The sequence below is a fragment of the Sapajus apella genome, unplaced genomic scaffold (assembly GCF_009761245.1).
Source record: "Sapajus apella isolate SASKATOON/1434 unplaced genomic scaffold, GSC_monkey_1.0 scaffold4, whole genome shotgun sequence".
In the NCBI taxonomy this organism is placed as follows: domain Eukaryota; kingdom Metazoa; phylum Chordata; class Mammalia; order Primates; family Cebidae; genus Sapajus; species Sapajus apella.
The window spans coordinates 31,849,111-31,870,957 of NW_022436944.1; the positions used below are offsets into that span (position 1 = coordinate 31,849,111).

At 35.9% G+C, this 21,847-nt stretch overlaps 1 protein-coding gene across 16 annotated transcripts in view; it reads right to left on the minus strand.

Moving 5' to 3' along the window:
* Window positions 1-368: 368 nt before the first annotated feature.
* CEP63 (centrosomal protein 63) overlaps window positions 369-21,847 on the minus strand; it is a 64,195-nt gene continuing 42,716 nt past the window's right edge. For 10 of the 16 annotated variants that reach the window (XM_032265918.1, XM_032265946.1, XM_032265980.1 and 7 more), the window contains 9 exons: window positions 14,277-14,510; window positions 13,853-13,992; window positions 12,659-12,796; window positions 10,921-11,035; window positions 9,849-10,046; window positions 7,701-7,787; window positions 3,857-4,062; window positions 2,777-3,056; window positions 369-887 (listed from right to left, as the gene is read on the minus strand). In XM_032265918.1, coding sequence (XP_032121809.1) covers window positions 729-887; window positions 2,777-3,056; window positions 3,857-4,062; window positions 7,701-7,787; window positions 9,849-10,046; window positions 10,921-11,035; window positions 12,659-12,796; window positions 13,853-13,992; window positions 14,277-14,510 — 1,557 coding nt within the window. In that variant the 3' untranslated portion in view covers window positions 369-728. Of the gene's footprint in view, window positions 888-2,776; window positions 3,057-3,856; window positions 4,063-7,700; window positions 7,788-9,848; window positions 10,047-10,920; window positions 11,036-12,658; window positions 12,797-13,852; window positions 13,993-14,276; window positions 14,511-21,847 lie in introns of those variants that run through there. The other 6 variants (XM_032265959.1, XM_032266005.1, XM_032265881.1 and 3 more) reach the window with 5 other exon arrangements.

The window sequence follows — 21,847 nt, forward strand, 5'->3', positions numbered from 1 at the left end:
CTCCCATGGTTTCAAATGCCTCCAGCATGTCAACATCCCTATCTTTGTCTCCCATCTAAACTTGTCCTCAGCAGCACAGATGCTGAACATGTATTTCCAATGGATATTCCATGGGTATCGCACGCTAAAGCCAGTACCTTGCCCTCCCCACCTCTCTCCTCTGTTTGAGTGCTGAGCAAGAGAGGACTCCTTGCCAAGTTTCTTCAGCACACTCCCCTTATTCACTGCCAGCCTAATTTGACACATCACCAGCCCCTTAGCTAGGAGGGTTACCAGCCCAGTAAATAATCAACCCGATTGGCTGGTAAATGGCAAAACCAGTCTATCAATCCAGGTAAGTTTGACCCCTAAACTCATGCTTCTACACATTTCCCTTAAAGAAAGTTCCTAACTTTATTTTCAACATGTATCATAAAATCCTTATTACAGTACATAGCTATTCACATTTAAGTCAGCAAGTATCACTTTATGAAAATAAATATTTGTATTAGAAAAAAGTCTAGCAAGTGTTTTATTCTCACAAGTTATTGCTGGAAGAAGTCCTTCAAACAAACCAGTGCAGAGAAAATGCCTATCAAAAGTACCTGTTTTTCAGATTTCTTCACCACTGCTTTAGATGTATCATTTTTATAATTTTATCTGTTCATGTTTTTAAAGAGCTGCTACTTCAGATGACAGTAACTCTTTGGTGTTTATTTTTATTTCCAAGATTGTGATTTTTTAAGAGGCTACTTTAAGGCTGTGAATTGTCTCACTGTCTTTTCACTCTCTCTTTTTAGTTCTTCAATATGGGCATCCAAGCGCTCTAGAATGTGATGAGACCTCAGTTCCTCCTCTTCCAAAAATCTGGTAGCTATTGAACCAAGGGGAGATACAGGCAAGGAACACTGGAAGAGAGACAAATTTTGACATGTGTAAATGAGTGTTACATTTCTATGACACACTGTTCATGATATTTTCTAACTAGCCATATTAAAAGGTGATTTTTTTTTTCTCTGAAGAGGCTTTTTTTGGTTTTTATCCTAAAAAGAGCAATAAAAGAAAAAAAATCAGTAGTTCTGCAAAAATTAACACTCATCTCTCCCTTTCTGACCCAAGTAGCAATAATGTAAAGTATCATAAATAAATTATCGGTTTGAAGAATATTTCAATTTAGACGTCTATATCCTTCTGTAGTTAATGCCTATTATTTCAAACTCACTTTAAAAACCTGAGTATGTCACTTTGATTTTAAAGCACAGAAAATTTAACAAAAATAAATTAGATGCCAGCTAAAATCAATATTTTTTCTCCTCCAAATTTTCAGTCCACAGTCCCCTATCTGAAACCCTTGGGTCTAGTGATGTTTCAGAATTCTGATTTTAGAAAGGTAATACAGAACATATGCCATATGTAGTCAATACTCATTCCCAATAGTAGTAGTTGTGTTCTATGAAGTCACCCAAAACACTGAATTAGCAAACACAAAATTTTTGGCCCAGGGGAAATATACACATACATCAAATTCACACACATACACACCCCCAACACACAGAGAGTATAATCCTAACTCCTAGAACAACTCATTCTGGTAGATTTTGTATTTTTTTGTTTTACATGAGAGACATGAGGTTCCGAAGTGGTAACTCTCCTGAGGCCACCCCGCTAACTGGTACCGAAGTTGGGATTCAGACTCTATCCAACTGGCGCAGAGCTGAGCTTCTTTCCCTACACTACGCTGTTCCTGCCATCTCCAACTTCTGGTCACCTCCACGTAAGCAGGAACAAGAAGGCAGAGTGTTGCCTAGTTCGACCTTGGCTGAGATTGTGCAAATTGGTCACTCAAAATTTTTGCCACTCTGCGTTATATCCACGAATGACTTTGGGAGATATAGAGTTTAGGGAGTAGACAAATTCACAAATACAAAATCTATGAATAATGAGGATCAACTGTATTACACAAGTGGAGTCTAAGGGAACTTCCCATAATCAAACACACTGACATTTCTGAAGCAAAACACATGGATACTCACACTAACTGGAATAGAGAAAGTCTATGAATATTAACACATCAGTTCAGCCCAGGGAAAGTTTTAATGCCAAACAATTTTTGCTGTTAAACTTAAGAAGAAAGTGAAGTGAGGACTTATTCTAAGAAATAAAAGTAAACCTTTCAAGGACTTGGTGGCACATAATAAGTCAAAAATACTAAATTTTCACAGCAATATGGCCATAGCTGGTGACAGGAAATGAAGGGCCCATGGCAAGTACTTTGGCACAGAAGGCAAAAAGATGGCGCAGCCTGCACGGCAATGAAAGGAGCAAGGGACTGGCATGGCATGGTGTCCTAAGCACAGACACCCAAGCCATGCTCTGCACACATCAGAGTCACAGCCTTCTTCCACCTCCATACTCCCTTTCTCCTTTCCAGCAGTTCCTCTTTTCCTCCTTCACTGCCTGTGCCTCAAGACTATCTTGGCATCCAAAGACATTTCTTAAACTAACCATTCCAGCAAAAAATTGAGCATCTCTGAAAACGACAGGAAGGGAATTTCCAATTAGGGTTAAGGACAAATTAATACCTTTAACTTATATTTCAGAACTAGGATATATTTTGAAAAAAGTAGTCTTGGCCAAATGTATCTTCATAAGCAAAAACTGTATGACAGGGATACCTGAGAAGAGTACCTATGATAAAAGAACCAGTAAGGAAAAAAAAAATCACCCTCTTCACCCTTAAAAAATAAAATCAAACCAAAAAAAATAACAAATTAATAAGATTAGAAAGTTTCCATACCGAAGACATAAACTCTTCTTGGTCATTCATATTCTCAGACACAGTGTCAGAAAAATTGGCTTCATTTGTATCTAGCGCTGAAGGCAAAGAGTGAGTTTTACACAGAGAGTAGGAAGTCAAAGACCTGGTAGAGCTGCAAGGGCTGATCTGAGGACTCAGGGGGCTTAGCACCCTGGACATGGGATCTATACTATCCAATGCGCGTCCTCTTGGAGAATGAAGACCTGTTTTGTAGTGCTCAATCTTTATTCCATCATGTCTGTGCTGGCCATGGGTTGGCCTGGATGGTAGATTAGAAAACAAAACAAATAGAAAAATTGTAATAACTTTTCTCTTTCCAACAAAAATGTAGGAACTTCACTTAAGTAAACAGCCTAACTAATAAGGCTAGAATTTACAAAATTAGCCACCTAATCAGATCAGGTGTTCTTTCACTCATTCAGGCCCCAAAGATCCAATCCCCACTACCAGGTCCCTGCCCCCTCAAATACTTATGATATAGCCAAGAAAGATAAGCTGCCAGAGTAATCTAGTGTGGTTAGTGCTGGGACAGAAGTACTGGGCACATAAGAAGGCACCTTACCTCACTAGCAGGTTGGGGTGGGTACAAGAATGGAGGTGAGGGTATCAGCAAATGCTCTGGGTAGGAAAACATGTAAGACTTATAGTATGAGCTGAAGCCAGGTGGCTTTTCACTGAATGCTTATTGCTTATGGTAACAGCCTATAACAAATTGACTAAAATCACAAAGGTAGCTGTTTATAAAAAGCCAAATTCTACTTCTTATGGGGCAAATGGAGTTGAAGAGGTGGGAGGGAGCATGAAAAGCCTCATGTAATACACATGTTGTTTATACTGACAACCAGAGTGTACAAAACTAAAGCTTTAATGAAAATGCTATACACCTCCCCCTCATTAATTTAACATGATCATAGCTTTACTTGTGCACACTATACTTCAGAATTAAACACGGAGTCCTTTGATGAAGATTTAATTTCTGTAAGTCGGAAATTATTTTCAAAGAAATAACAATTATATTGTACCAATACACATTTTAAATAAACTTTTAAGAAATTTTACTTGAACTCTGTATTCTTGAACTCAGTTGTTCTGCTGTGTGTTGGTTTAAAGATCCTGTCATTTTGTTTTTTGCACATCTGAGTAGAAATCTCCAGCTGAGATTTGGTATTCATCAAATCTTTCTGTAGTTGTTGATTTTCAGACACTAATTTATTTAATGCCTCAATATAATTCTCCTGGAGGTCAGCTAATGAAATCTCTTTTGCCTAATAAAAAAGAATACTAGAATCACTTAAATCTGTACAAGAATACTTATGATCTCTGATACTGCTGGTTGGAAAATTCAGTATTTTTTAGTTGTAATTATTTAACCTATGGTTTTAATTTAGAAAAAGTGAAGCTTTCTTTTTAGTCCTCCAAAGACTAACAGAGATAAAGAATCCTTCAAGTAAATGGTAGTGGAACTCTAGAAGCACAATGGGCTTCCTTATGTGCCAAGGAATTCGAAGGAGGTGGAGGAATGATGGAACCAGGATGGAGGAAAGCTGTAAGAGGGAATCAGAAACAGGGAAAAAGAAGGAAAATGGCAGCCATGTTTCTTCTGCAAGAAGGTGAAGGTTGAATAACCCCAGAATACCAAGGGAAGAAAACAGAGACTTAGTTCAAGGAAAGAAATTTGAACAAAAAGTTCTGAGAAAAAAAATCTGGCTGGCAGGGACAACTTTTAAATAAATACTCTCTAATCTTAAACACTTTTCTACAACGTTGGCATCTACTGATATATAAATTTGGACATGATAAAGCAGGATTCAAGTGTACAGTGGGAATTACTATTCTGATCTGGTATCAGAAATTTTATTGTTCTTCAATTCTAGATGTTTCCTGGTAAGACACTACTTGAAAAAATGGCAGTCTGGGTGATTTTTTTTTTCTAATGACAAAATAATTAGTATTCTACAAAGTTATGGTAATCTTCTTTGGAGTTTAATACCATGGTTAGCTTGGTCTTTTCTGTAAAAAAAAAAATCTGAAAGTAAGCTGGTCAACAGTGGTCTGAAAAACATAATATTCCTAACAAAAACATAAGTTAAAAAAAATAAAATAAAATAAATAAATAAAATAAAATAAAAAACTTTAAAATATACCTGTGAACTATCTGTGTACAAGTAGTGACTACAAGCTACAAAAGCTTTCAACAAGCTGCCAATGCCAGGTAAAATATCAGGGAAGAACATTTGCAGGACAGATGAGTTAAGATGAAACTATTATCAGTTTTTAAAACATGGTAAATCATTTATTTTATCAGAGCTGTTGCTTTCATTATTAAGATAATTAGGTAATTTATTAAAATAGACATTTAACCCAAACATTCATTTGTAAAAGTAACATCAGCTTCCTACACGGTAAAATGCAAAAGGGCACTTTCTAACAATTATTCTTAATAATATCTACAATATATTCACACTATAATTTCAAAACTAGAGAAAGCTTATACTGCTGACAGGGTTTTCACTAGTTTGATGTGTGATGTCATTAAACATACTTACTAAAACATGATAACGCTTGCCTTTGTCAGGCATGTTTTGCACACACCTAGCTGTGTAAGAAAGAACAGTATTACCATTATTATTGATAGCTGGAAGTTTCAGGAGAAATTAAGCTGAACAGACTTTCTGGTCATGGTCTGGCTTAAGTTCCCTGAGAGTTCCCATTCTTAAATATGAATAGATAATCACTGCATAAGATAAAAGTCTCTCAATCAAGTACTGCTGAATCCTAAGCCTTTACAGAATTCTGTGGTGTAAATCAGTTTAGTTTTTGGATTTCTCCACTACTAGCTTAGTATTGGCTTTATTAGGGGATATCAAGTTCCCTCCCACCCTTCCTTCTTTCCTTCCTTCCATCTTCCGCCTTACAAAATGTTTAGCTATTGTCTCCTCTCCTATTAGTCCCAACCTTGTGGGTTTGTGCTTTAAAAGTAAATCCTTTCATGATATTTTTAGAGGGATTTGAAGATATAGCAAGATTAGACGAATGTTTTCATCTGCCACCTTCAATGACTGTAATATTTAATAGAATCACAAATTAATGATTTATTAATGATTTAAATAAACATTTAGTTTGTTTCAAAATTTTGGATATTGCAAACAATACTGCAATGACCATTTTGTACACATTTGCTCCTAGTGAATGGGTTCTATGGGAATGTAAATAGGTAAGACCATTCTGAAAACAATTCAGCAATGACTATCAAAATCAGAAACACACATGACCCAGGAATTTAAAGGCTATATGTATTTATACATTTGATGGATATTGCTAAGCTGTCCTCTAGAAACGCCATATCACTTTCTCATTGACAGTACAATAAATCTGTTTCCCTACATCCTCCTAACACTGGCGCTATATGTGTATGTGTGTGTGTGTGTGTGTGTGTGTGTGTATACACACACACACACTAAAGTGTATATGTATACACACACACATATATATATACTTTAGTGTGTGTGTATATATGTATATGTATATACACTAAAGTATATATATATACACACACACACACACACCAAAGTATATATATATATAAAGTACATATATATAGAGAGCTTAGCTTTTAAAGGTATATATGTACACACTTTAGTTTTTAAACGTCATTATCAAAGCAAATAGTAAAAGAATGTAGATTTATTTTGCTTTGATTATTAGAGAGGTTGAAGAGTTTTTTCTTTGTTTACTGGACATTTATATTAATTCTGTGAAGTATCTATTTACATCCTTTGCCTACTTTTCTACTGGATTATCTCTTCCTTATTATCTTTGTAAGAAATTTTTATATATTAATTCATATTAACCTTCTGTCTGATTATAGATTGTTTTCTCCCTATTATTCTTTTTTAATGAGGCCTTTTGCCATCCAGAACCTTCACATTTTTACGTTGTAAAATCCTTTATGGCTTCATAATGTTTGCAGAATCTTACCCTTTTGAAAGATTACAAAATTAATCCCCCATTTTTCCAGTTGAAATAAGGTACTGTATGGCCTTTTGCATGTTCTTCCACCCCAGTATCCACAATCCAGGATTGTAGAATTAGAACTTGTGAGAGCAAAGAGGAAGCACCTTTTAAACTATATATCTTTTTGGAGGAATACTCTCTGGAAATGCAGGAAAAGAGCATTTATACAATTTTGAGACATCTGACCTACACCAAGAAAAGATGGGTCAGAATAGATGAGTCATTTTGCAAATTATATGAATGTTGTAACAAAATAGTTACAAGGGCATCTGTACTGTTTGTAACTCACTGTTGGGTAATCATGTTCTCTTTGGTTTCACAGAAGCTTGTATGCATTTCTTACCCTTGCTACTAGATTTGTCTCTTAAAGCCTAGAGTAATTTAAGTGAGTCCAGCTGATCCAAAATCTCTCTTAAAAGCAAGAAAGCTATCTTATTCATCCTGTGTTCATTATAGCACGTACTAAAATTCTTTGAATATAAAAGATTCTAAAATATTTTATTATGTGAACTATATCTTGTAGAAATAAAATTAAAACTAAATTATTTTAAAGACAATACTTTCTAAAAAGATAAAATGAACATAATAATCATTAACAACAATAATACTCACCAAGTGCCAGGTACTACGCTAAGTCTGTCATATAAATTCTTCCAACTAAGAACACAGACTGTAGGTATATTTTATCACATACATAATATAAAAAATACCTTCCTACTACTGGAGTGGAAAGGCATATTTTGCTCAATTCCAGCATTGTTTTGCCTTCATTTTCTTTGAGAAAATTTCTAAGTTGATCTTAACCTTCTCTTTATAATATCAATATTTACAAAGTGGTTTTTTTTGAAGGCTTGGATAGTAAAAAAAACTTAAGTTTCTATTTATGTACCTCATGCAAACCCAATTCCAATTTCATCACCATTTCATTAAGATGACGATTTTCTAATTTGAGTGACTCCAGCTGATCCAAAATCTCCTGAAAAAGCAGAAAAAAATAAATACAACATGTAACCCAAATGCATCTTTTTTTTTTTTGAGATGGAGTTTCACCCTGTCGCCCAAGCTGGAGTGCAATGAGGCCATCTTGGCTCATTGCAACCTCTGCCTCCCGGGTTCAAGTGATTCTCCTGCCTCAGCCTCCCAACGTGCTGGCATTACAGGTGTGAGCCACTGCACCCTGCCTCAAATGCACCTTACAAAATTTTTCCACATGGAATTTTCATCAGGCTAAGTCACATTCTTCATTTATAAATAAATAAATAAATAAAGAGGGGGGGGGGAGAGAGAGAGAGAGACTTTCTGAAAAGATTTTTTAGGTGTTATTAAGGTGAATGAAGATGAATGTGATGAAGATATCATTCTAACAGGATATATCAGATGATGAAGCAGCAAAGTTTCAATTCACTGGTAAATCCCTTAAATCCCTACCCATTCTCCTGTACTAGCCTCCTCCAATTTGGCTTCTACCTGCAACATCACATAGAACTGTACTTCATTCACAAAATAATAACTTACTTTCAGTTCTCATTCCCCTTAGCTTTTATGCTTGACCATTTCCACTTGAAAAGATTCCTTCTTTCCTTGGCTTGGCAAAAACTATCCAATTTCTCTCCTCATTGCTCCCTGTTTTAAGCTTCATTCCAACATCTTTTTCACCCTAAATGAGAAGTATCCTAAGTTTGGTTTGAGCCACTTCTCTTCTTATGCTATGCTTTCTCACTATAATCGTTAAGGGGTCTCTCAAGGAGTTTCAAATGTCACCATGAAGACAGGACACCCAAAGCTAAATGCTTAATCCTGATTTTAAACTCCAGGCCTTCAGTAGAACTATTATCCATACAAAATCCCAGCCTTTATTACAAACAAATGTGTCAAACCAATGTCCACTCCACCAGCTTCCCCAGTCTGTATACTTTTCACAAATTCATCATCTTTCACCAAACTTGCTCCCTGTCTTTTCTCTATTTAATTACAGAGCATAGGCCGGGCGCGGTGGCTCACACCTATAATCCCAGCACTTTGGGAGGCCGAGACGGGTGGATTACAAGGTCAAGAGATCAAGACCATCCTGGTCAACATGGTGAAACCCCATCTCTACTAAAAATACAAAAATTAGTTGGGCATGGTGGCCCACGCCTGTAGTCCCAGCTACTCGGAAGGCTGAGGCAGGAGAATTGCTTGAACCCAGGAGACAGAGGTTGCGGTGAGTCAAAATCGCGCCATTGCACTCTAGCCTGGATAACAAGAGCGAAACTCCGTCTCAAAAAAAAAAAAAAGAGCATCACTTTCCATCAGCTGCCTAAGCTTAAATCCTGAGGAACATTGTTCCTTAACTCTACCTACCTCACCCTCCCTGCCAATCAAATACAAAGCCCAGTCATTTTTACCAGCCCAGTATCTCCGGAATTCATCAGTTTCCCTCTCCCTCTCTTGCCACTTCTCAGGCCACCATCTTACACCTGTAACAGCATCTGGGTGCTCCCTTAGTCTCCTTGCTTATTCTCCATTTAAGGACCATTCAATTTTACTCCTGATTGCAGTCATTCCCTACTAACCTCAAGGTCACAGTATAACTCCTTTATGTGGCTAACAGGGCCCTTCAGGAGCCAGTCCCTGCTTTCCAGTTTCCTGCCTTCTACTCTTCCCACTTCAAGTTTCAACCACAGTAAACACGTTCTACTCTCTCTTAGAGACCTCTATATTTTCCTGTGCCTGAAACATTTTTCCTCCCCTTCAACCCAGCTCATTCCTAACTCTGTTTCACTATCACACCTTCTAGAAGTCCTCCGCAGTGAGTGGTCTAGATTCAGGCTGCCTGTGGTCGCTAGTGATTCTCACCATACACCAATGATATAGTCACTTTACTTTTCTGTGTCTACTCTCCATCTTCACTAAACTCTTTGTTAACCAGCATACCCTCAGCTCAAAGCAGGCATCTAATAAAAATTTACTGAATTAAATATTATGAAAATTATGTCTTTAATCAACTCCATCTTTAAAAATTTCAAATTTAAGAAAGTTTTTGTTCAGGCTTCACCTTATGCTCTACTGCTTTTTCTTCTGCCCTCTGCATCTCTGCTTTGAGTCGCTTTTCCATGTCTGAGGAAGAACCTTTGGTGGAGGCAATAGTGATATCTCGCTGATGTAACTCTTGAGTTAGATGCGAGATTTCCAACTTCATTCCTTCTAGTGCAGAACTATAACTTTGTTCAGCCTGTAAAATCTGTTCTTTCAACTATAAAGCAGAAAAGAAAGCACCAAAAGTTAAAAGAAAGCATTTAGACAGAATAATATGTTAATAGCTAATAAAAGTTTACCTTATCTCAAGACATTAAATTTCTCATAAATTAAATCTACAGAAAAATTAGCAATTTACCAAGTTACAGACCCATACTGAACGTCAGGTGGTTATACCTACAATCATTTCTTATACTTCAAAACAGGGAGAGATGGGTTATTCAAGTGCTGAGGACCAGAATCAAAGTCCATGGACACAAAGGACAGCACGCGTGACCTTCATTCTTTTTTTAGTTGCGAATCTAGAAGTTTTGCTCATATACGGTATCTTGGTTCACAGGATAACAAATACAAAGGACAAGAGAAGAAAGGAGCTAGAAGTAATCTTAAAGAAGTAATAAAAAATACAAATCAACAAATAGGACAGTTAGGGCCCTTTCATATAGACACAAACAGCTCTGTATACCTCAATAGCCGAGAAGGATATTAACTACATCACAACACGGGAGACAATATATAAATACTCATCTTTAAAATAAGAAAATATTAAACAACAGTTCACATTTTCTGGCAAGCAACCAAGTGTATGTCTTTTAGAAAACTTTTCATCAAAACATGTTTAAAATAAAGATTTTGAGTTCAAAAGGGGCAGCCTTCAGTTATCTTAAAAATATGTACTGGGAATCTGGGGGATGCCAAAGAAAGAAGGCACTTTCCCTATGCACATTCCAGGTACTCTTCCACTCCTAAATATCAAGTGGTCCCTTGAACTACATTATTCTCTCATTAAAAATAACCTCTATAATCTCCCAACCCGTAGCTCAGTCCATAAACACATACAATTTTGCAATCCTAGGTATGCAAATTTTTACCTTCTTAATCTCTGCCCTGTATTCATTATTATGTGCTTCCATCCTCTTCAATTCTTCATATTTTTCCATTAGTTCTTGGCTCAGCTGTTTACATGTTGCACTCACAGATTCCAAACTGAATGACAAAAATAAGATCCCATATTTAAAACAAAACCAAAATCCTGAAACCTATAAATTGGACTATCTAATTTAATTCTTGATGTTCAAAAATATCCAGCCAATATCTTAAACATCACCTCACTCATTTATAGTATTACATTTAAAATATCACTAAAAAGCCAATCAATAAAAAAATCTTTGATAAAAATGTAAATTGTTGTCTTAATGTCAAAATAATAAACTTCATTTTAGTCAAATGGAAGAGTACACATATACATCAACGATAACAAAGACTATCTCAAGTGCCCCAAATATTCTAAAAGGAATAAAGCAAAAAATACGTGTGTGTATGTATGTTTGTGTATTTAACATGTAGATAAAATTAAGAAAATGCTTAGTAGTTTCCGAAACCAGAAATAAATGTAAAAACAAAAAAATATTACTTAAAGATAACCTAAAAAGTGTAAAATGACATTTCGCTTGTTGTTTGACTTAAGGTTAATAGTTCATGTTAAAAGTACTTTTATCTTTCACATACAGAAAATGTCAGTGTACAAATAATCATGATTAATGTGTTTAAAACAAAATATCACACTCTTCTCCATCAAAAAGTTCAGAGGTATAAAAAAGCAAAAAAAAAAAATATGACAACGATATGAGTTTAGATAGGTATGGTACAGCATTAGTCAGAATCCAATTAACACCCAAGGAAATATCAACGCCACGGCAGAACAAAAAAGGAGAATCACCATGTGTCAACTGTGACCCATCCCATCCCTACCATGCTTCTGAGGTAATAGGGGGAAAAACCTAAGTGAAGGGCTGCTAAACAGGTGAAAGGTAAAGAAGTAGAGTCAGTACAGACAACTCTTTTGAAGAATTTTGTTTTAAAGAAAAATACAGAAATGTGGAAGTAACTTGACAGAGACATAGGATTAAGGGATGGTTTTTTTCCCCCAGATGAGTGATGTTATAGCACATTTTATACCAGTGGATATGATTCAGCAGAGAGAAAGAACTTGATGATGTAGAAGAGAAAGGATACAACTACAGAAACAGGACACAAGTGGAGTGGTTGGTCTTAGAAGTACAGATCCAAGGTAAAAATTATAGGTACAGATGTGGGCAGACTAGTAGATTTGATGACAGAAAGATTAAGATGTTCTCCTTTAATTGCTTCTGTCTTCTAATAAGAACTTAGGGCTGGGCGCGGTGGCTCACACATGTAATCCCAACACTTTGGGAGGCCAAGGTGGGTGGATCACCTGAGGTCAGGAGTTCAAGACCAGCCTGGCCAACATGGTAAAACACCATCTCTACAAAAACACAAAAATTAGTCAGGCATGATGGCAGGTGCCTGTAATCCCAGCTACTCAGGAGGCTGGGGTGGAAGAGTTGCTTGAACCTGTGAGGCGGAGGTTGCAGTGAGCCGAGATCATGCCTTTGCACTCCAGCTTGGGCAACAGAGCAAGACTCCACCTCAAAAAAATAAATAAATAAGAACACAGGCCATTTGTGGATGCTAGAAAAAAAATCTTATTTTTTTCACTAGAACTATTATATTCATTTACTTTATAAATATGATCAAAAATTCATTTTAATAACTTAAAATTTTTGAAATGTGTGTATAATTATGTACCTGCTTTCAAGACGAGTCACCTCTGCCTGCAGAAGTTCCTCACTAGTATGGGTAAAATTCAACTGGGACAGCACACTGTCTAAGTCCCCCTGCCCTTCACAAGTGTACTTCTTTTCTGCCGGAGAGTCTTCCCCTGGCCTATGGAAAGACATAAGATGATTGTTAAGGCCTTTATCTCTGCCAACAAAAACAATGCACGTCTAGTTTGTATTTTCCAATCATTTTTGGTAAACTCTTTGGAACTCGTTTGCCTCCTGCTTTATAAAAACAATATTGGGAAAGGAAAGAAAGAGTCCAGAGACGCTGCTTCTTTAAAAAGTCAGCAACAATTTACTCCCTTCTTAACTGAGATTTGGCCTATTTTTCAAGGGAAAAAGACAAAATGGCAAAATCACTTCATTGACACTTGAAACCTTATACCAAAAAAATGAAAAGTTACACGAGAATTCTGGCAAAAATAAAAGTGTGCAACAGACTTTAATCAAACAAGAAGGCTAGCCCAATGGCTGGCTGCTACTAATGATAAGCAGCTACTAATCACGTCCTATTCCACCAAGAAAGTGAGGCCTCCAGGAGACAGGAATGACACAGAAGACATGAATGACAATTCCCTTCACATTTGGAGTTTCACCAAGCATGCAAACTGACCAAGAGGTTTCTAACTTTTTAAACATGAGAGTCTGAGTCTCTGTTAGGAACCCAGACTGGCAGCAGAAGAAAACTAACCAAACAAAATTTTATAACACTTTAAAAACCTAACTCAGATATGATCAAACATAAAATTATGAATATGCAATATTAAAAGTAGGGCCTGGACAGGCACAGCAGCTCACACCTGTAATCCCGGCATTTGGGAGACTGAGCTGGGGGGAATCACCTGAGGTCAGGAGTTCAAGACCAACCTAGACAACATGGTGAATCCCCATCTCTAAAAATACAAAAAGTAGCCAGGCGTGGTGGCATGCACCTGTAGTCCCAGCTACACAGGAGGCTGAGGCAGGAGAATCACTTGAACCTGGGAGGTGGAGGTTACAGTGAGCCAGGATTGCACCACTGCACTCCAGCCTGGGTGACAGAAGGAGACTCTATCTCAAAATAAAATAAAATACAAATAAAAATAAAATTAAATAAACCTAGTGCTTAATGCCTAGCCATTAAGCAGCTAAGGTGAATAATATTTAAGATCAAATTTACCTTAGAGCTTCTACAGTGTGTTGAGCGTCAGCTGCCTTTACTTTTTCTTGTAACTTCTCCTTTAGCATTCTTTCCTCACGGATGAGATTTTCTTGAGACTGAAGAGCTGCCCTCAATTCTCTCTTTTCTTCCTGCAGAGCCTGCAAAAAAGTCAGATATGATTATAATTTTCTTTCAATTCCATTTTCTTCCTGCAGAACCTGCAAAATACTCAGAAATTTCTAAGCCAGATATTATTACAATTTTTCTATTTCATGAAGAAGCAAGGAAGTCAGACTATTTAAAGTTATATAACAGTTACAATATTAACTCTAATAAAGTAGGAAAGAAAGTATAGATTGTAGAACCTAGTTCAAGCTTAATAACACTCTCTTAAAACACTCATACACACACTTCCCCCAATTATAGTGATTTTAAAACACACCTCTAATAGCTTTTCAGATTCCCTCAATTTTTCTTCTTTTTGCTGCTGCTCCTGCAGAACAGTCATATTGGTTCCAACCAAGTCATTGACCCTCATGGTGAGGCGCTCTATTTCCAACTCATTGGCACAGATAGTGTCATTGGCCCGCTCCAGTTTACTGCTTAAGTGCTGAATTTCTGATTGGCTGGAAAGTTCCACAGACTCTAATTTCTGTTTCCGATTGGCAAGCTGAGCCTAGAAACACAAACTATCAATCAATAGGTAAAAGGGAAATGATAATGAATAAGCAAGACTAAAATGAAACTACTATTTCCATGAAAGCATAAAGCACTGGCTTAATAAAATACGTATGTTGAGAGGGGGTAAGAAAGAATTGAGAGGCTGGGCATGGTGGCTGTAATCCTAACACTATGGGAGGCTGAGGCGGGCAGACTGCTTGAGCTCAGGAGTTGGGGACCAGCCTGGAAACATGGCGAAACCCCGTCTTTATAAAAAAAAATACAAAAATTACCCGAGCATGGCAGCACAGGAGGATCACTCGAACTCGGGAAGAAGTTGCAGTGAGCCAAAATTGCACCACTGCACTCCAGCCTGTATGACAAAGTGAGACCATGTCTCAAAAAAATAAATAAAATATAATAAAAGAAAAGAATGGATAAAGTAAAGGAATTCCTCAGGAGAAGAGATGCTACAGTATTCTACCTAATTACACAGAAATTCAACCACAACCTGTCTGGAGTTATTTCCTATTTAAAACATAGGAAATAGGAGCTATAATGCATTATTCTATTTCTGATGAAAGTTCAGAAATTAGAATTTTAAAATCACTAAATATACAGTTTAAATTCCACCCCCCTTCCACTTAGAGCATGTTGTAATTATTCTGTTTTAACATTATAAACATTCATATTTAGATTAATCAAAGTGACCATAAAATGCTCTTTAAATTCAGAGAAATGAGGAAATTGTGGGCTTTTGTTTATTAGAGAAAAAGGCGCTTATAAGGGAGAAGAGACTGGTTCTATCATCAGTTTTTGGACACTTACTGAGTTAAAAGAGGTAAATACAGTGCATCTCAAATTGGTTTCTCTCAATGACATATCTACTGACTACTATGTTGTAGGCTATGCATCTCAGCAACATTGGTTTTCAGCTCCCAACTTTCTAGTTTTTACAAGTTTTAATCCAGCATCCTTGTACTTCATCTACAAACTTAAGATGAATATAAATCATCTGTGGAGGTAAACATTCCTTATTCTAAATATTTCTAAAGGGAAAAACACACAATTTTATTTTTAAAATACAAGTAGAGATATCTCTGGGAAACTTGGAGATTTAAAGATTTTATTATTTACAGTACAGGTCCAAATACTGTACTATATACTGCAGTCAAGTAAAGTGTATGCTAAAAAGTTCCCATAAGCCAGAGAGAGTGTAGAAGAAAGGTGATGAGACAGACAAATGCTGTTTGTATAAATTACAAGTCAAGATTTCAGTGCCAAGAGCCATTTTTCTTTTTACCAGATCCCCACAATGGTATGAAGAAAGAACATCAATATTTAGGTTTAGATTCACTAGAACAATTGCTAAGCATGGAACTGTCTCCAAACTTTTGAATACAATATAAACCTTTTTTCCAAGAGGAAATCTTACATAGAATCCTGTGCAGAATAAATAAATGTGCAGATTGGGTGAGGGTGAGAAGGAGAAAAGGGTTAGAGCCCAGCTTGCTTAAATGTCCCTTAGTCCAACCCTTAACCTGTACAGCAGCCCTGGCAGAACACAGCTAGAAACCCACTGCCCAATGGGCACTCAGATAACACATAATTACAAAACACTATCTTCTTAGTACTGCAATAGCTACTTAATACTATCAACTCAAATCTGTGATCTTAAACTCAACACTGATATAATAAACTAATAAACTAAGGTATATTTTAACCACTAAGTCTAGATTTGCTAAATACAATAAACTTCTCAGTTTTGAAGAATGAAGAACATAAACTTCTTTCACTAATTTACTATTTTGGTCACACAAAAATACAGTGTTTTTTAAGCATAGTGACAAGTACATAATCAACTCAAACAAATTCTAAATTTTCATTGCCTAGAATACACTTGGGCTGCACTACTACATGTAGCTACCGCACAACTAAACTGTGGCTAATCTGAATTGAGATGTGCTCTTCACTGTAAAATAAAAATTCAGTGACCCAAGAACAGAAAGCCAAGCACCGTATGTTCTCACTCATAGGCAGGTGTTGAACAACAAGAACACGTGGACTCAGGGAGAGGAGCATCACACATAGGGGACAGCTGGGGGCGGGTAGGGGAGAAAAAATGGCAGGTGGGGAGGGATAACATGGGGAGAAATGCCAGATATAGTATGCACCTAAAGTAAAATAAATAAATTTAAAAAAAAAAGAAAAAAAAATTCAGTTAAAGATTTTAAAGACTCAGTTAAAAATAGGTAAAGTAAATATGATATTTCTGACATACTAAGTTGACTATATTATTAAAATTAATTTCACCTATTTTTACTTTTTAATGTGACTAGTAGAAAATTTTATATTACATGTGACTTACAAATATCTATTAGCACTACACTAATCTCAAGAATATCTCATCAATACTAAGAAAGTCAGAAATAAATGTAAAAAAACACTTCTAAAATAATGATTATTTCTGATAATTATCTGGCTTTAAAGATATTTTAAGGCTGGCATATTTTTAAACCTTTTTTTTTTTAATACTAACCACTAATTATTTGAGCCAGAAACAGGCATTCCTCTTATTAATCTAACATTTGGCATTCTATTGGAGTGGGTAGAGTTATTTCAACAGCACAAATCACAGCAGAGGTGGTTAAAAGAAGCAATCAAGAAGGCAGTTTACATCAGGGAGAGAAACTAAAACAAAAGGCCAATGTGGGCAGCTAAAGAGTGAAGGAGAACTGGAGAAGACATTGGGGTCTGGGGGTTGAATTCAAATCCTCTTCTGCATTTGTGGTATGTACTTCCTGGTGCTTCAAGAAAATTACTCTCCCAGATAGTGAGATTACTATGAACAATGTGATATGAAGCAACAGGGCTTTTCACTTTCCAAGGAATCCCAGTATGAAGGTATGGCCATTGTAAGCATCAATCCCTTACCAAGCTCCCCATCACTGTCAACTCCAAATATGCCAGTGCAGGCCATAGCCTTGCAGCATTTCCACTAGAAAGCAGTTTGAAGAGCGTATTAACAACACAGCTCCCCGTAAGATCCTCTTATCACTGTTGTATCTATGCAACTATGAACTTTTAAACAGTAGGTCTAAGCCAATTCAATTAACTCTGATAATTCTACCAAGACAACAGATTAACATTTGAGTTAGGATCATTTTTTTCTTCAAAACAGGAAAAGGATGCTTTTAAAAATATATATACTTACAAATATATTTATATAACTATAATTAAACAGATTTAAAGTTAACTTCAAGAATATCTTACAGCTCATCTAAATATTTTAAAAGGAAAACATATAAAGCAATCTCTACTTTTTTACATGCTGTTTATCAGCTTTTTCAAATGTTCTTAATGTTCTCTAAGATTTCCCTGTTTTCAAATGTTCTTAATGTTCTCTAACATTTCCTTTGCATTATGTAGGCAAGAGAAAAAGTAGCAGGAGATTCCTTGTCTTCTAAACAGAAATGACCTTGTGTTTTAGACTAAATTGATCCTTTTCCTATATTATATAACCACCATTCTGTTCTTGCATCTAGCATCACAGCTTAACTGTACTTTTTAATAAAATATATTTTAATATTTGATACAACAAACATCCCCCATTACTGTTTTAAAAAATGTTGGTGGTTGGGTGCAGTGGCTCATGCCTGTAATCATAGCACTTTGGGAGGCTGAGGCGGGTGGATTACTTGAGGTCAGGAGTTTGAGATCAGCCTGACCAATTTGGTGAAACCCCATCTCTACTAAAAATACAAAATCAGCTGGGTACGGTGGTGCATACCTGTAATCCCAGCTACTTGGGAGGCTTAGGGAGGAGAATCATTTGAATCCGAGAGGCGGAGGTTGCAGTGAGCCTAGGTTGCGCCACTGCACTCCAGCCTGGGCAACAAGAGTGAAACTCTGTCTCAAAAAAAAAAAAAAAATGTTGGCTAGTATCATTCATTTATCATTCCACATGAATTTTAGAATCATTCTGTCAAATCCTCAAAATGTAATAGTCAATAAATTATATAATCATTTTAAAAACAAATTTAGATCCCTATCAAATACCTTACGCTAAATTAATTTTTAGATAAAATATATTAAAAAGAAATGATAAAGCATTAGAAGAAATACTGGCTTAGGTAAGACTTTACAGTATGATAACAAAGATAAAAACGCTGAAGAAAAACTTGATAGAATTAAGCAAGTCTAAATAACTATAAAACAATTGTATTTCCATAAAAAATACTAGGCAAAAATTAAGGTAAATTGAGTAAACACACACAACTGCAACATAATAGCAAACGGTTTATACTTCACACTTAAGTGTATGGAGAGCTCTTTCAGAATAGTAAAATATAAACATCCAGCCAGGTGCGGTGGCTCATGCCTGTAATCCCAGCACTTTGGGAGGCCAAGGCGAGTGGATCACTTGAGGTTGGGAGTTCGAGACCAGCATGACCAACATGGAGAAACTTCATCTCTATTAAAAATACAAAAATTAGCTGTAATCCTAGCTACTTGGGAGGCTGAGGAAGGAAAATTGCTTGAACATGGGAGGCAGAGGTTGCAGTCAGCCAAGATCAGGCCACCACACTTCAGCCTGGGCAACTGAGACTCCATCTCAAAAAATAAAGTAAGATAAAAATAAAATATAAACATCCCAAAAGAAAAGTGAGCAAAGGACACAATTTATGAAAAATGAAGATGGCCATAAACAGATGAAAAAAGTGCTCAACTTCACTCATATTGAAGAACGTATGTTAAAACAATGATATCATTTTTCTCACTTATAAGATTGACAAAGACAAGCCTAAAAGTGGGGAAAGTCAAAAGAAATAATAGTGCTCAATGTGGGGAAAGTATGAGAAAGAGACATTGTCACATACTGCTAGAGAAAGTCTATCAATTCATCATTGAAGAAAACTTTGGCAATATATATTAAAATATCTGAATGTACGCTGATACAGTAAATCCAATTCTAGGACCATTTCCTAAGAAAATAAATGGGTAAATACTCCTAAATGTTTATTCAAGGATGTTCATCTAAACATTATTTACAAAAATGAAAAGTGAGAAACTAAATGTTCTACAATAAGGGGCTGGTTACAAATGTCGTTATACATTTAACAATAGGGTGGTCTTCTACACTATCATTATGACTACAAATTTGTGGACATGTCATATTTGAAAAGGAAAAATTTTAAAGCTGTGAAGTGCTTAGCAGCAGTACCTGTCACACAGTAAGCACTCTACATATTTTAAAATTATGTTTCATGGAAAATTCAAGCATACACAAATATAGAGAGAATAAGATGTTGAATCCCTATATATACATATATCACACAGCTTCAAAAATTATCAACGCTTTGCTACTCTCACTTTGCTATTTTTTAAAGTTTGCAACTACCCTTCCCTTCCCATACACAGTGCATATAGTTTTTTTCCCCTAACAAAAGTACATCAATGTATTGCACACTGTATGTAAGCATACACAAAGTCAAAAGAAATTTACACCAAAATGTTATTTATGGTAAATCTCTAAATGGTACAATTATGAGTGATTTTTTTATTTCTCATTTTATCTACAATTTCTCATTTTTCTAAAATAAGCATGGATTATGTAATTTTAATAGCTGACTAAAAGAAAAGAATTCCAATATGTAAGTCAAAAAATGAGAAGTTTCTGAATTATATTTTTAGATATTAAAAACATAGAAGAAAAAATGATAGAATTATTTTTTAATGGAGGGTGGGCTAATAGCCACTTACTCAGTCTCCCAGGTTTTCTACTGTTATTGTTCAATGGTGACCCACATTTCAACCAAATGCAATATATCAACCTTGACTGAATTCTGACTCAAACATCCAATTGTAAAAAGATAGTTTTTTTGACAACTGGAGAAATGTGAACAGACTGGCCATTAAATTATATTAAGAAGTTATTATTCTATTAATGTGATACTGATATATTGTAGTTATTTTTTAAGTCCTTACCTGTTGGGAAATAAGATGATATCTGTGATTTGCTCTGTAATATTCCCGCCAAAAACAAGAAGTAGGGAAAGGTATAAAGTTTCAGTTTGACAAGATAAAAAAGTTCCAGAGATCTGTTGCACAACAATGTACATATAGTTAACATTACTGTACTACATATTTAAAAATGGTTAAGGTGGAACATTTTGTTATGTGTATTTTACAATTAAAGACTGATGCCGGGCGCAGTGGCTCATGCCTGTAATCCCAGCACTTCGGGAGGCCCAGGCAGGAGGATCACGAGGTCAAGAGATTAAGGCCATCCTGACCAACATGGTGAAACCCCGTCTTTACTAAAAAATACAAAAATTAGCTGGGCGTGGTGGTATGCGCCTGTAGTCCCAGCTACTCAGATGGCTGAAGCAGGAGAATTGCTTGAACTCAGGAGGCAGAGACTGCAGTGAGCCGAGATTGAGCCACTGCACTCCAGCCTGGCACCTGGCAACAGAGTGAGACTCTGTCTCAAAAAAAAAAAAAAAGATTGACAAGATGACAACTATTAATGCTGGTTAATGGATACAGATTAGTTTATTTTAATGTTTAAAAAAATAATGATCATGCAGCACTGGTATATATTGAATCACAGAAAGATTTAATTTTATTTAGTTTGCTTAAGGGAGAAAGAGAAATACATTTATATGTAACATTTTTATTAAACAATCAGATAGTTTTAGGTTCAACAAAACTATCAGAAGAATAATTCAAACATCCTTAGTAGGAAAAACCAATGGTGGCTGTTGAAAGGCTTCTCACTCTAGCCCTAGCTAATTTACAGTAACTAAAAATCCCATTTTTACTAACAATGAAGTTTTAATTACGTAGAGTCAATAATCACAATAGTAATTTGAAATACGGTAACAGTAATTTGAAGAGAATCTATAATTGGTAATACTCCATGACAACGAATTGAGAACTGTAAAAACTGAGTCACAATTTGTTTTTTTGTCAATTGGAAGGCTACAACTAAAATATAACAACATGTTGGTTGATTGTAGTGGCTCACACCTGTAATCCTAGCACTTTAGGAGGCCAAGGTGGGAGGACTGCTGGAGCCCAGGAGTCCAAGACCAGCTGAGCCATGTAGCGAGACCCTATCTCAAGAAAAAAAAAAAAAAATTTTGTTAAACATATATATAAAAAACAATATTTTATAGTTATTAGGTCTACATAGTGCTTTGACATTCAAGTCAAAAAACTGGTCTAGACATCTCAGAATTTCACTGGTGTGTCTGGCTGCATAGCTTGCTGCAGCATAGAAAATAAATTTGCCTTGCAGTTGTTGTGGACTTTTCCTATCATTTTGAAAGAAGTCACTCACAGCAGAGC